General features: G+C 42.6%; 1 protein-coding gene across 3 annotated transcripts in view; it reads left to right on the plus strand.

Annotated features, from left to right (window-relative positions):
- The window catches only part of LRP1 (LDL receptor protein 1), a 494,362-nt gene that overhangs the window by 193,165 nt on the left and 285,715 nt on the right, over positions 1-15,482 (plus strand). For all 3 annotated transcript variants that reach the window (XM_076213442.1, XM_076213443.1, XM_076213444.1), the window contains 4 exons: positions 9,103-9,219; positions 10,121-10,249; positions 10,673-10,801; positions 12,082-12,192. In XM_076213442.1, the coding sequence (XP_076069557.1) occupies positions 9,103-9,219; positions 10,121-10,249; positions 10,673-10,801; positions 12,082-12,192 (486 nt within the window). The remainder of the gene's footprint in view (positions 1-9,102; positions 9,220-10,120; positions 10,250-10,672; positions 10,802-12,081; positions 12,193-15,482) is intronic.

Consider the following 15,482-nt stretch of genomic DNA (forward strand, 5'->3'; position numbering starts at 1 on the left):
GCCCATATGCACTTACAAAAAATTCCCCCTTCCCAGTTTCACCTTCATTCATATTAACCTTGAAGAATCCTCCTTCCACTCCACCACACGTTTACCTATCTCTTCACTTACTAGTAAGACGTCGACCACTCTAGTACTTAGAAGTGAAGGGAACTGTACTTATATCGCCAATCTGAGCCTGACCTCTTTTTTTTTTTTTTTTTTTTGGTGGGGGGTGGGGGATGTCCTGGATTATCCTTCAGCATCCTGAGGCGGGTGTTGCGGAGGTGAATAAAATCGCCTGACGGCAGCCAGAGTTAAAGGGAGCGTGCTGAGGGAGTTGTACGGAAATGAAGTACAGGAAGGACCAAAATGTAAATTTGGTGTTCGGGGGGTGGGGGGGCAAAGGCCTCGTTGATTGGCTTCTGAGCCTTGTTCTCTGCCTTAGTTGCCGCTTCTACAAAGGGTGCCAGTTCTCATCACACACCACCACCTTCATCATCTCTATCACCAACCACCAACCATCACTGCCACCATCACTACTAACAACAACCACATACCACCACCACAACCACCACTCAACCAACAAACCAACCAACCACCACATATCGCCACCACCACCATATACCACCACCAACAACAACAACCACCACCACCAATTAACCACCAACCAACCACCACCACCAATTAACCACCAACCAACCACCACGTTCCACCACCACTATCACCACCACAAGCAGACAGACCGACAGACACCTGAGAGACAAAAATAGCTCAGAGACTCATTCAGTCTTGTCTTGTTCGTGACCCAAGTGTCGTTATCTACTCAAAGTTGCCCTGAATAGGTCGCGTTTTTTTCTTCTTCTTTTTATCTAGTTTTCATTATTATTATAGTTATTATTATTGTTTTAAGTATTAATATTATTGTAATTAATTGTTATTATTATCATTATTATTATTATTATTGTTATTATTATTATTATTATTATTATTATTATTATTATTATTATCAACATTGTTATTATTATCATTATCATTAGGTATATATTTTTTGGGTGTGTAGAGAAGAGGCATTGAAGCTCATCATTTGTATATAGCTTTTTGATCCGACTCATGGTATTTCACTCAATTAAATCTCAAATTATATAATAAGAATTTCACTGCCAGTAAGGCCTTTTTACCTATTCCTCAATCATGATGCAGTCGGCTCTTAGATCCCTCTTGCTCAGTCTAAACCAACGACGTGCACGAATACGTTGTGTGCCCTATTAAGGGTGCAAAGGGTTATTGTTGTATACGAGCTGAGAAAGGACAGTTTAGCTTATGTTATAAACGCAGTCTGAACGTCGTCGTCGTCGTTGTATCGTCGTCTATACCTTCGTCTATACCTTCGTCGTCATCTTTGTAGCATAGTCGTCGTCGTTGCATCGTCGTCTGTTGTCGTAGTTTTGTCTTATTTTGTCGTCTTTGTGGCTTCGTCGTCTGTTGTCGTCGTCGTCAGTGTATCTTCGTCGTCTATTGTCGTCATTGTATCTTCATCGTCGTCGTCGTCGGAAATCCAGCAAGGTTCTTGAATACAGCGCCATCAGTTCCAGATTCCAAAATGAACGTTTGATGTTGATGAAGATGAAGTCTGGGAAATGTTCTGCTGGAAGGTTGTGTGTATGTGTGTGTGTGTGTGTGTGTGTGTGTGTGTGTGTGTGTGTGTGTGTGTGTGTGTGTGATTAACCACGATCTTGGATCACGTGTTGGACTCGTGATCGACATTTATTTCCCTCCCGGAAGAGCTTAGAGCTCGTATATGACCTTACACGCTCACACACACCCAACTCCCACCCACGAGAGTTGGAGTAACGACTCGCAGCACAGTGATAGTGAAATTATTTCAGCCCTGGGTGGGATTCAAACCCGGACCGCCGTAGTGGCGGCCGGGAACTCTAACCACTGCTCCATCGATTCGTGTGTGTGTGTGTGTGTGTGTGTGTGTGTGTGTGTGTGTGTGTGTGTGTGTATTTACCTAGTTGTATTTTGCGGGAGAAGAGCTATGCTTGTAGTGACCCGCAGTTGTATCTTTCTGCATCCAGTTCTTTCTTAAAATCATGTATAGTTTTAGCACTCACTGTTTTCTTTCAATTTATTCCATGTATCTATTACTCTGTGTGTGTGTGTGTGTGTGTGTGTGTGTGTGTGTGTGTGTGTGTGTGTGTGTGTGTGTGTGTGTGTGTGTGATTCACCTTGGTCTTTGGATCACGTGTTGGGCTCGTGATCGACAGCTATTTCCCTCCCGGAAAAGAGCTCAAGAGCTCGTATGACCGATCTATGGGTAATGCTGTGACCTTACACGCACACACACACCCAACTCCCCGCCCACGAGAGTTGGAGTAACGACTCGAAATACAGCGATACTGAAATAATATCAGCCCTGGGCAGGATTCGAACCAGGTACCGCCGGCCCCGCCGTACTGACAGTCTGGGACTCTACCAACCGCGCCACCGAGTTGTGTGTGTGTGTGTGTGTGTGTGTGTGTGTGTGTGTGTGTGTGTGTGTGTGTGTGTGTGTGTGTGTGTGTGTGTGTGTGTGTGTGTGAGGGGGAGTGATAGTTTTTACCCCCTTACCCCCTCCCCATCCTCGAAGCCCCTTTTTGTGCTTACTGAAACAGCCTGACGTTATTAACCTGAATTAAATATTCAAAACACACCGTCGTGGCGAAAGAGGGTGAGGCAGAAGAAAATGTTGGCAATGTATAACAAAGACTAAGTATTTAACAACTTCACGCTCCCCTTTCCTCCAACCAAGCCTCCTTCCCTTCCCCTCCCTCCCCCCCTCCTCTCTCCCCCAATCACAGGGGGAGGGGGGAAGAGCCCATCCATGGGGTAAGTCTACCACGGAGTCCATCATGGGAGTTTAAGTGGGGTGGGGGAGGGATTGGGTGGAGGTGGGGGGTCGTTACATGGGCGCGAATTGAGGGGATGGGGGTGGCCGCCTGTGTGGGGGGAGGGGGGAAAGTGGGAGAGGTGGGGGGTTACGCTTGAGCCTCCACGTACTGCGATGCGGTACGAATCCGTAGTCCCAAGCTACTTGAGTCGGCGATCGATTGGTCGGGTCGACGATTCCTGCAGCGGAGGAGGAGGAAGAGGAGGAGGAGGAGGAGGAAGAGGAGGAAGAGGTGGAGGAGGAGGAGGCTCCTGAAGCCACAGTTGCATACTTGATAGAGTTCGATGTGACAAAGTACAGGCTTGATGCAACTGAGGAGGGTACGGGGGTGATCATCTTCTTCTGAAGGTCTTGATTAGGATCTCCTCTTCCTTCCCCCCCTCCCCCCACCTCTTCCCAACCTTCAGGGCAAAGTTCGTCCTCCCCCTACTCCCCCCCCCCTCTGAGGTTCACAAAATCTCCTAGGGCCACAATGCGTAAAATATGTCATCTTACTGAGGAGATAAATGGCGTCGTCGATGTCGTCGTCGTCGTCTTTATTGCGCGATCGAGGCGACGTATCGGGGGGTTGGCGGGATGGGCTGGGAGAAAATTCTTAAAGAAGACTATTTTTAGAAGAACGACAACTATTTCTAGAAGAAGTTCTTCGAAATACAGTACTTCCGGCGTCCATCGAACTCCTGTCTCGAAGTAGAATCAGTCTGTTTTCTCGGAGTTGATTTTGCGATGGCAGAGCCGGAAGCTGTTCTAGATAAAAAAAAAAAAAAAAAAAAAAAAAAGGCGAACTTCTTAATGTGAACTGTTTTGCTCTGACTGGGGAAGCTGTAATAATACAGACCAGCAAAAAATGGAACATAGGCAAGGAAAGGATTAGAAAAAATATATATTTATATATGAGGAAGGTGGAAAAAAAGAAGTCACGGGTCTAGTTCCGAGTTGCGAATTTATTCCTGACCGGTTTCGCTCTACGCTTCTTCTGAAGAAGAAACGTAGAGCGAAACCGGTCAGGACTTTTTTTTTCCACCTTCCTCAACTTGCCACAACGTCTCACCATAAATATATATTTATTTGTTTCTTTTCTTTAACTGTCGCGGACTTTGCATTGCCTTAAGGACAAGGAAAGAGGAAACAAAGAACATTTGATTTCTTCCTTTCTTCCCTTCCTTTCTTTTTCTTTCTCTTCCTCTCTTACCTTTCTTCCCTCCTTTCTTATTTTTCCCTTGTTTTCTGCCTCTCTTCTCCCCTATTTCTTTTCCTACTTTCCTACCTCTTACTCCCTTTCCTTCTTCTTTTCCCTCCTTTTCTCCCTTCCATGTTTTTCCATATTATTAATAATATCGCCATTATCTCAGCATCTTTACACTCTTCCTATTTCTCCTTCTCGTCTTCCTATTCCTCCTCCACTTCGTACTCCTCCTCGTCCTCCTCTTCCTCCTCCTCGTCCTCCTCCTTGTAATATTCCTTCATCTCCTCCTCCTCTTCCTCTTCTTCCTCCTCCTCCTCCTTCTCCTTCTTCTCCTTCTTCTCCTCTTCGTCCTATTCCTTTTCCTCCTCGTCCTCCTCTTCGTCCTCCTACTCCTCCTCCTGCTCCTCCTCCTTGTCCTTCTCGCCCTCCTATTCCTTGTCCCCTCGTCCTCTTCCCCCTCCTCGTTTACCTCCACCCCCCCCCTCTCCTTTCTCCCCTTCTTCGTTATTGGGCAGTCCAGCCCTTTTCTATTCAGGGTTGGTGTTGAGGGGGGGGGTAGCGTTTAACGAGTTCGGACTTTCCCCTCCCTTCCCCTCTCCCTCCCCCTCCCCCTCCCCCTCTCTCTCCCTCCCTGCCTGAGCTCTTCCTCCTGTTGCTTCCTCACGGGAAGTGCCACTCCCTACCCCCTACTCTCCTCACCTGATCCCCTCTCCCCCCATCTCCCCCCTGCCTGTTTCCCCCTCACAACATTTCCCCCCTTTCCCATACATCCCCCGTTCCCCCCTCCCCCACCCCGACCCTCCCCACTGTCCATTTCCGTCACTCCTCACCCCATCTTTCTACCCATAGCTCCCCCCCTCCCCCCTCCCCTATTCTCCTTCCCTATCCCTTTTTTCTCATCTTCCCTCCCCCCTCCTTCCCTTCTCTCTCCCATTCCTCTTACATTTCCTCCTCTTCCTCCTCTTTGTTTCTGTGTAGAGATATTTAATAAACGTCTCGACATTTACTTAGTAACAAATCCCCGGTTCGAATGATTTGCTCTTGTATAGTTAAAACATAGGTCAGGTATCGAAACAGCCATGTAAGGACCAATAGGTCTCTGCTGTTTGTCCATGTAAATCCGTTTGTTCATATAACTCCACGTAACTCCCCTTACCTTTACCCTCGGGTGTCTCGATCGATAAAGACATCCTTCAACCGGGGGGTCCGCGCTCCCCCCCCCCTCTCCTGCAAGTGCCTCACTGGGGCGAAGGAGAATATAAGAACATAACATAAGAATGAAAGAGACTGCAAGAGACCATAAGGCCTACACTAGGCAGCTCCGTATCCATCACCACCTGTCATCCCCATCCATAAAGCTGTCTAATCGTTTCTTAAAACAACTGATAGTTTCAGCGCTTACTACATGGTTACTAAGTTTATTCCATTCGTCGACCACCCTATTAGTAAACCAATTCTAGCCTTTTTCCTTTTTAAATCTAAATTTGTCCATTTTATAACCATTACTGCTAGTCCTGCTCTGTTGTTTTAATATGATGACCTTGTTTGCATGGCTAACTGCCATCTCGGGACTGTAGGATCTGTGGTCAAGATGTTGGCCTCCGTGGACTGACTTCTCTCGCGTCTTCTTCTTCTTCTTCTTCTTCTCCTTCTTCTTCTTCTTCTTCTTCTTCTTCTTCTTCTTCTTCTTCTTCTTCTTCTTCTTCTTCTTCTTCTTCTTCTTCTTCTTCTTCTTCTTCTTCTTCTTCTTCTTCTTCTTCTTCTTCTTCTTCTTCTTCTTCTTCTTCTTCTTCTTCTTCTTCTTCTTCTTCTTCTTCTTCTTCTTCTTCTTTTTCTTCTTCTTCTTCTTCTTCTTCTTCTTCTTCTTCTTCTTCTTCTTCTTCTTCTTCTTCTTCTTCTTCTTCTTCTTCTTCTTCTTCTTCTTCTTCTCCTTCTTCTTCTTCCCATCCTCCCCCTTCCCCTCCCCCTCCTCTTCCTCCATCTTCTCGTCTTCCTCCTCTTTCTTTCCGTCCTCCTCCCTCCCTTCCTCCACTTTCTTTTCCTTCTCGTCTTTTCCTCCTCCTCCTCCTCTTCCGCCTCTTTTTCCTCGCTCTCGTTCTCTTCCTCCTGTTCCTCCTTTTCTTCCTCTTCCTATTACTCCCCACGATATTTCTTCCCCCTTCCTCCTCGTCCCTCCCTTCCTTCTTTTCCTCCTCCCCGTCCTCCTCCGCCGCCTCTTCCTCCTCGCTCTCGTTCTCTTCCTCCTGTTCCTCCTCTCCTTCTTCTTCATTTTACTCCTCACGATATTTCTTCCCCCATCCTCCCCTTCCCCCTTCCCCTCCCCGCCTTCCTCATTTTCCTCCACGCCTTTTCTTCTTCGCTCTCGTTCTCTTCCTCCTTTTCCTCCTCTCCTTCCTCTTCCTTTTACTCCCCACGATATTTCTTCCCCCCGTCTTTCCCTTGCCTCTCCCCTTCCTCCTCCTCCTCCTCCCTCTCTTCCTTCTTTTCCTCCTCCCCCTCTTCCTTTTCCTCCGCCTTTTCTTCCTCGCTCTCGTTCTCTTCCTCCTTTTCCTCCTCTCCTTCCTCTTCCTTTTCCTCCTTACGATATTTCTTCTCCCCCTCATCCATCCCTTCCTCATTTTCCTTCGCCTCTTCTTCCTCGCATTCATTCTCTTCCTCCTGTTCCTCCTCTCCTTCCTCTTCCTTTTACTCCTCACGATATTTCTTCCCCCCGTCCTCCCCCTCCTCCACTTCCCCCCCCTTCCCCCCGCCTTACATCAGCGACCGCATTCTCTCGTATAGGATGGCGACACCTTATACTCGTACAGAATCCCGACCCTCCCCCGGACGCTCGGCCGGTCGCCTCCTTCACAGAGTCTTTCCTCGACTCTGTATAGGCCGAGTTTAGACCGAGTTGGGCTGCTGAATTTACATAATTGTATTTAGCTTACAGGAAATGAACAACGCTCGTCGGGTCTCGTGTCCTACTATCCAGTATATCATAATTTTATGTACAGTTCCAACTTGCTCTGTATTCTTGATCCTCAGTTATGAATAATTACGTGTATACGTGAATGTGTGTATATGAGGATTTGTGTATATGTGGATGTGTGTACATGTGCATTTGTGTATATATGAATGTGTGTACATGTGCATTTGTGTATATGTGAATGTGTGTACATGTGCATTTGGGTATACGTGAATGTGTGTTTATGTGGATTTGTGTATGTGAATATGTGTATATACAAATATCTATCTCTCTCTCTTTCTCTCTCTCTCTCTATATATATACATATATATATATATATATATATATATATTATCAACCACAATGCACTTTAATTCTAAGCCATATAGGCGCATGCAGAAATTGTAACGTGGTACGCCCGAGGACTCGAACCTATGCGGCGAGAACGTTACCAGTGCCGAGTGACTTAGACCAATACACCATAAGTCACTCGGCACTGGTAACGTTCTCGCCGCATAGGTTCGAGTCCTCGGGCGTACCACGTTACAATTTCTGCATGCGCCTATATGGCTTAGAATTAAAGTGCATTGTGGTTGATAAAATATATCTCTAATCACTGGGACCCATTCAGTGTTGTACACACACACACACACACACACACACACACACACACACACACACACACACACACACACACACACACACACACACACACATATATATATATATATATATATATATATATATATATATATAAATACTGTATATGTGTGTGTGTGTGTGCGTGTTCATTGAAAAGGGGGGTAATTCTATTTTTGTTGTCTTCGTATATTTATCAGTTAAAAATATAATTTATCATTCACATAATTTGATCTGTTTTATCTACTTTATTTTCTATTTTAAGTTTTCTCTGTTTCACTGCGAACCATGAAAAGGACTTTCGAACGGAACGCTCATATCCAGACCGTCCAGACCTAACCTCCAGAGCTGGGCGCGTTACCGACGGACAGGTAGTGCGTTACCGATATATATATGTATACATATATATATATATATATATATATATATATATATATATAATATATATATATATAATACGCATTGACGGATTTTTCTGTAACGCAGACGGTAACGCGCCCAACTCTGCTAACCTCGTCCGTTTACACTCATTGGTAGACCCTTTCCTGAATAGAATTAATTGGCCGTGGTCCTCTCTACAGCTGAAGAAAATCGCCTTTAGTTCAGGCCACCCACACCGGAAACTGGGCTATGAAGGTCATGTATATATTAGGGGAAGGTCAAGGCGTAACCTTTGTGCGGAAGCGTAGCAAAGATCAAGGTCAAAATCGAGGTCACTTGTCCGAGGAAGACCCGAGAGGGCATCTCCGGAGCTAAGGTCCGGTTGCTACATGACTCAGGTCCGTAGGGGCACCCACAGCGCTACAATCTACAGCAGAGGTCAGGGGAGTGTGGAGGGTGGGAGGGGAGGGCAACCCTCCATGTTCTTCGAGTGGCACTTGGACCTTGGACTTGATTGTTTTATGTCTTGATGCGGTTACTTATGTCCCTTTGAAGGAGGACCACTTGTTTATGCTTCTCCTTGCACGCCCCCTCGTAATGCAGTGCGTGTGCATCATATGTATATGTGTGTAATAGTAATAATGATGATAGTAATAATCGGTTTCTTTAGTTAACACTGATGCAGTGATACATTGACAATATACAATTTGAGCTAATTTCAGGACAAGCGCGCGCACGCGTGTTTGAGTGTGTTAGAAAGATATATATATATATATATATATATATATATATATATATATATATATATATATATCGCCAAAAATGTAGTAACATGTTCAAAAAATAAACAGAAAACACTAATAGAGAGAGATAGAGAGAAAAAGAGAGAAGGAGGGAGAAAGAGAGAGAGGGAAGGAGGCTGAGAGATAGAGAGAATGCTATAAATTCTACATATTAAGACTACCAATTGTGATCCTCTTCAGCAGACAGACAGAGATAAATCACAGAGACTGATCGCTGATTGTTGAATTGCAGGGCGGTGTCAGGAGGATGAATTTGCGTGCGCCGACGGCCTCAAGTGCATCCCGAAGCGGTGGCGTTGCGATTACTCGCCCGACTGCCACGACTACTCCGACGAGACTCCAGATTGCCGTGAGTGTCCCTAATTTCTTCATTGTTGTTCTTGTTCCTTGTCATCACCACCAGCTGAAATATTTTATTATTATTATTATTATTATTATTATTATTATTATTATTATTATTATTATTATTATTATTATTATTATTATTATTATTATTATTATTAATGATTATTATTAATTACTACTACTACTACTGTTGTCGTTATTATTATTACACTCGACCCTCCATTTTAACGGACAAATGCGTGCAAGCCTGCAAGGACCTGTCCGTTCCCGCAAAATGTAAACAGAACGGACCGAATCGGCAAATAACGGACAAATGACCGTTGTTGGCAGTTTGGCACGGTATACATTTATTATTTTCTTTTACTGTGCCTGAAAGTAATATGGTAAAATTGTATTGATTAGTTTCAACACACACAACAGGTAAATATGAAATAAATGAACAGAAATAAAGTTCTTTCTTGGGCGATATGGTGCAGGTACGGGTTGATGTTAAGTATCGCGCAACAATAGATGAATGACTTGGACAACTGTATACATCAATGGACGATTGAGCCATCGTCCGGCTCAATAACATAGGGTAATTTTTGTACGCTAAATCGAGGATCCATTGCATCGAGGTCCGTTAAATGGAGGATCGTGTTATTGCATCTTAGTGGAGCATGAGTGGCAACCTTTATCTCTTGGGGAATTAAATCGTAGTTGAAATGAATAATATATATATATATATATATATATATATATATATATATATATATATATATATATATATACATATATATATATATATATATATATATATACATATACATATAATGTGTGTGTGTGTGTGATTTACTTTACATTATTAGTTCTCATGGTAATTTTAGAATTATGTATTATAAAAGTTTCATTTTCTGTCTTTTCAGCCCCACTTACTTGTCAAGCTGAGCACTTCACGTGTGAAGTTTCAGGAAGATGTCTTTTGAAAGGCTGGGTTTGTGATGGTGAACCAGACTGTGGATATGGGGACACTTCAGATGAAGATCCTGTGACTTGTAAGTACAGGGTAGAAGAAATTGTTTGCTAGGCAGGATTTGAACTGCCTCCACTCTTGATCTCCATCGCAAATACCAATTATCCAATACTCCACTTGGCCAGCAAGCATCCCAATGCTGTTTATACTGTAGTGAATGTATTTTCACACTAGATTCCCCAACACTCAGTTCTTCTCTTGTACAGGCAGCAAGAAAATTTTGCTCAGAAGTTCATTTGCAAGTGCTCTTATAAATCAACTTCAGTTATTTCACATCAGTTGTGATAGTACTGTATATCTGTTCCCCAATTCCCAGGTCTCCTGTTCTGCAATAAATGAAACCCATGCTAGGCTTTGTAGTACTGTTCCTTGTGATAGGGTAACAGCTTAGTTCTACTAGCATATTGAGTCCCCTAACTTTTGTTCTTCCTCTCCTGTCCTTCAGGCATCGAAGGGAACCCTTGCTCACCCAACTTCTTCCGTTGCAAGGATGAGATCACGTGCCGCCCCCGGGAACAGCTTTGTGATGGCAGATTTGACTGCCCCGACCATAGTGACGAGGGGCCCTTCTGTGGTATTTAATTAAACTTTTGGTTTAGCTGCATTTAATGTTGGCCATCATTGTGGTCACTTTTTTCACCATCATTTTTTCAGTTTACATAGACATTGTTATTAAGTTCCATTTTCATTATAGGGGCATCCCCATGGTTGGGATGACCATTAATTCCTTTGTAACCATTATATCCTAATTATCCTACATATGGTCAGCTTCTCCTATAATTGATATTTCACATATAGTACAAGTATATATAAGTTTCTGTATCAAGTATTCATATACTGTGACGACATGAAATAAACTGTACATATTTTGTCTAGCTGTTTTCAGGTTTAGATGATAATATACACTGTTATGGTTGTAATTATTGTATAGAGCATGAACTGCAAAATATGACTGTGAATGATAGTGCTTAGAATTGGGCATGCTCTAGGAAGTATTTTAGCCACAACATTTTATTTTGTTCCTACTTTAGTATAGATCCACACATAGTTGACCAAAGTTTTATTGGTTATGTATTGATCACATCTTAGCCAGAATTAAAAAGTTATTTTTTTCATGACAGTAGATTGGGCAGTTCCTCGTCCCAGAAGTGCTGAAATGGGAGGGATGGTTGGATGGGTTTTTATACATGTATTGTGGCCCAAAAGGTTGTTCTTGTCTGTTTTGTAAACAGCAAACTTGTTTGGAAAATGTTAGGAAGTACAGTATATCTTTCCTCATAGAATGTAGACTTAATGAATAAATTGGATGAAAATACAATCCAAGTCAAATCTATAAATGAATTTAGGGCAAGGTTTCATAAATGTAGGCAAAGAGACAGGACCCCATGAGCATAGCTCCAATCCTGTATACTATAACTAGGTAAAACAAACACACACACACATGTATAATATAACTAGGTAAATGCAATTAGGTAAATACACACACTACAAGAATTTAAGAACAAACTTGATGCTGAAAGATACAAAAATGGGGCACTACGAGCATAGCTTCCTTCCCGTATGATACAACTAGGTAAATACACACACACACACACTGAAACACAAGCATAAATAAACAAACACACACACATAGATGGGACCCCATAAGTGTCGTTTTTTCCTGCATACTACAATTAGGGAAATACAAACACAGATACAGACACAGTGAAGAAAAGATTATTAGGGTTTCCAAAGACATCCTCAATATATTCACTTTTTTTTTTTTTTTTTTCCAATCTCTTTGCTTCATAAGAAGCAGCTGGAAAGCATTATGAACTTTGTAAACAGCACCACGAAAAGCCCCTTTTGCTTCAGGTGAGGATCAGTGCCATAACTCGGAGTGCCAACATGGTTGCAAGCCCAGCAGTAAGGGCCCTCTCTGCTTTTGTCCCAAAGGGCAGGAACCCAATAAGACAGAATGCGTTGGTGAGTTTTAAGTGATTAGGTTTAGGGTAGTTTTAAGCTAATCTTTTAATTGGTGCTTATCGTTGTATTGTCTACTGCAGTTTTCAACCCTCATGAAGGTGGATTTCGGATGAGGCTCAACCCAGACTTATTCATTTGATCAGAAGACAAATGGATTAAAAAGGGTGCTGATCTGCCAAGACTCTAATTTACCCCTCAGCTGAATGAAATAATGTGGCACTGACCAAAACTAAACCTATGCCACTGTGTGGAAGAAGTTAGCTCCTTAACCCCCCCCCCCCTTTTTTTTTTTAAGATATGTATGTGTGTGTATCTATATATACATATATAAGCTAAATAAACTCATCTGGCATTACTCAAAACAAAATATTAAAGTGGCCAAGGGACTTTTTTATGTTAATTCATATAGTTTTTAACTTCTTTAGGCTCGGAGGCCCTTCTGAGTTGAATAACATTGTGTGACTTTATCAAGAACAATGCCATGAAAGTGTTCAGATTTTTTAATGGGCTCATATGAACTATGTAAGGAAATAGGAGGAACTGGTTCTTTGAAAGCTTTTGAGTTTTGTACTGGAAGATCACTCATTGAACTCTTTAATATAGTTTACTTTTGGAGACAAAATGACAATAAAGTATATTCACTTGTTCACTTCATTTCCTTGGTTCTCTCATGCAAGAAACCCATGGTCCCCAGGAAGTTGACCACAGCCCATAAGTCACTCATTTTAATAGAGATATTGTGTTGCTGTCTGGAAGGGCAATGTAATATTGATGTGATCTGTGTCTCCTGTGTAGTTATGTTTTGCACATACAGTAAATTATACCTTATATTGACCAAACTAGTCCTGTTTGGAGTACTTACTGAATAAGTTTTGTGGATGTGCTGTGTCTTGCTGCATTATTGCTGACCCAAGGCAATGTTTGGAAAGCTGGGATGGCCTTTCATCCACAAGGAGCTAAGAGATTTTTTTGTAAGGGTGTGTATGTGTATGGGATGGGTGGAGGCTGGGTACATGCCTTGGCTGGGCTACCTCCTTTTTGAAGGGAGAAGTCCTTTGGTTACACCTAAATGTCATAATCCAACACTCTCCAACTGCCACTTGAACAGAAGTTTGGGCTCAGGACATAAACCCACTTTGGGAATTGCTGGTATATTATGTCCTGGGCTAATTTCTGAAGTGGGTTTATGTCCTGGGCCCAAATGTCTGCATAAGTGGCAGTTGGCGAATGTTGGATTAAGAGACTTCCTAGGTGTATATACAGGTTACATTACTATGTGACCTGGATCACACAACATTTGTTTATGATTAGAGACTAGTTTCCATTTATGAAATAATTCTGATCACTTCCAACTTCTATTCTCCACCATTTCTCCTGTCCATATTAACTTTTTCCTTTACTACATCTATGATTTCACCTTATGATATTGTCACCAAGGACAGAATTGCTAGTTGTTGCCAATCTATCTACCAAGAACTTTTTCTCCCCCTTATAAGGGAGGTAGCTAAGTCAGAATCATGTACCTACTGTATTCCTGCCCATCTCACTCCCCTCCACCACCCTTTCCACCCCTCCCATCTCAGCTCCTCATGGATGACAGGTCATCCCTGCATCTGCCAACTGCCCTGGGTCAAATGCAATGCAGCAAGACACAGTACATCCACATCATTTTTGCCAATGAGAAAAAAGAAAAAAAATCAGGTGTTGGTTAAATGAATTGTAAACAGGTGAGAGAGGCAGATTTGTTAAAGGATGAATATAAGAAAGTATTTCTGAGGCATAGGACTCCTTTTTAATGAGTGGTAATATTGATTTACTGCACCAGATTTTGTAGAAAAATGAGGAACATGTGAGGAAAGGACCTCTGGTATGGGTAAGCCAGAAAAGGCTAATTTATATGAATGAATTCATTAAGGTTAGATTAGGTACTTGCCTGGTGTGCATGTTTTTATTGCATGACAGCTATAAAGTGGTTCAAATAGTTTAAAGTGTTAAAGTCAAAGATCAAAGAATATTTAATTAGTACTCCTGAGTTCTAACCTAACTTAAGTTGATATTAGTCACAGTACTGCAGCTTCAAAGTTTTAGTCATTATCCTTTTTCTCTAAATTGACTGTCATTGCAACACTGCTTCTGACCCAGAGCAGTGGACAGGGTGCAGGGATGACCCGTCATCTAGGAGGTGCTAAGATGAGAGGGAGGGTGGAGGGGTGTGGAGTGTTTTCGGGGATGGAATGGGTGGGAATGATTTTATGCCTTTTCCTTTTTGGCTACCTCCCTAGTAAGGGGGAAAAAGCCTTGGTATATGTATGTATGTATGTATACGTATATGAAATCAGAATATGATCTAGTCTAACACAATGGTCTCTTACCACTTGTGGGGTTACGTAACAGCGATATATATATATATGTGTCAAATATCTATAGATCATGAGCTCTCTCCATATCCCTAGACTAACCATATTCCTGTACAATTAATGAAAAATACAATGCATTATTTGAAAAATGATGATAAAGCAATGCAAACAAGTCTTATGAAATTATAATTTAACCCCCCCCCACTTATGAGCTTTGTCATAACTTGTGTTTCTACTCTTTAACTTGCTTAATTCTATAACCAGGCTAACCATCGTCTGTTATCTTAAGAATGTCTAGTACTTGCCATTCATCCAGCATCATCATTATTGTTATTGATGGAAGGCAGGTAATCCGTGTCATTGTCACTGTTTCAATAAAACTATGCAGCAAAGAAGAGATGTCAGTGGTAGAAAGATTGTAGTGTGAGAACTTGACTGACAAAAGTAACACTTACTGATATTGCTGGTAGATACATATACCAACAGCTTTTTCCCCCTTACAAGGGAGGTGGCCAAAGTCAAAGGCATAAATCCACTCCTACCCATTTCATCCCCACAATACTCCACTCCCATTCACCACCCCTCCCTCCCTCTTTTCTTGGCTCCTATTGGATGAGAGGTCATCCCTGCATCTTGCCCACTGTCTTGGGTCAGAAGCAATGTAGCAAGACACAGCACATCCACAGCAAGGCAAACCCCCCCCCCCCCTCTGTGTCCCCTCATGCAGAAAAAGAGAAGATAGGGAGAACTACCTTCAGGCTGCATCAAAATATCATTCACACATACCCCTATCCCCCACCCACTCCTTTCCATGCATCACAGTATCACCCATAAACAACCATTCTCCACTCACCCCTATCTTCTGTCTTCTCTCTTACTTCCGAAACAGACATTCTCTTCTTTCCTAATGCCCCTTTCAATCCATCCATCCAT

Source organism: Oratosquilla oratoria, chromosome 31 (assembly GCF_046742065.1).
Source record: "Oratosquilla oratoria isolate Oo_2021 chromosome 31, ASM4674206v1, whole genome shotgun sequence".
Taxonomy (NCBI): Eukaryota; Metazoa; Arthropoda; class Malacostraca; order Stomatopoda; family Squillidae; genus Oratosquilla; species Oratosquilla oratoria.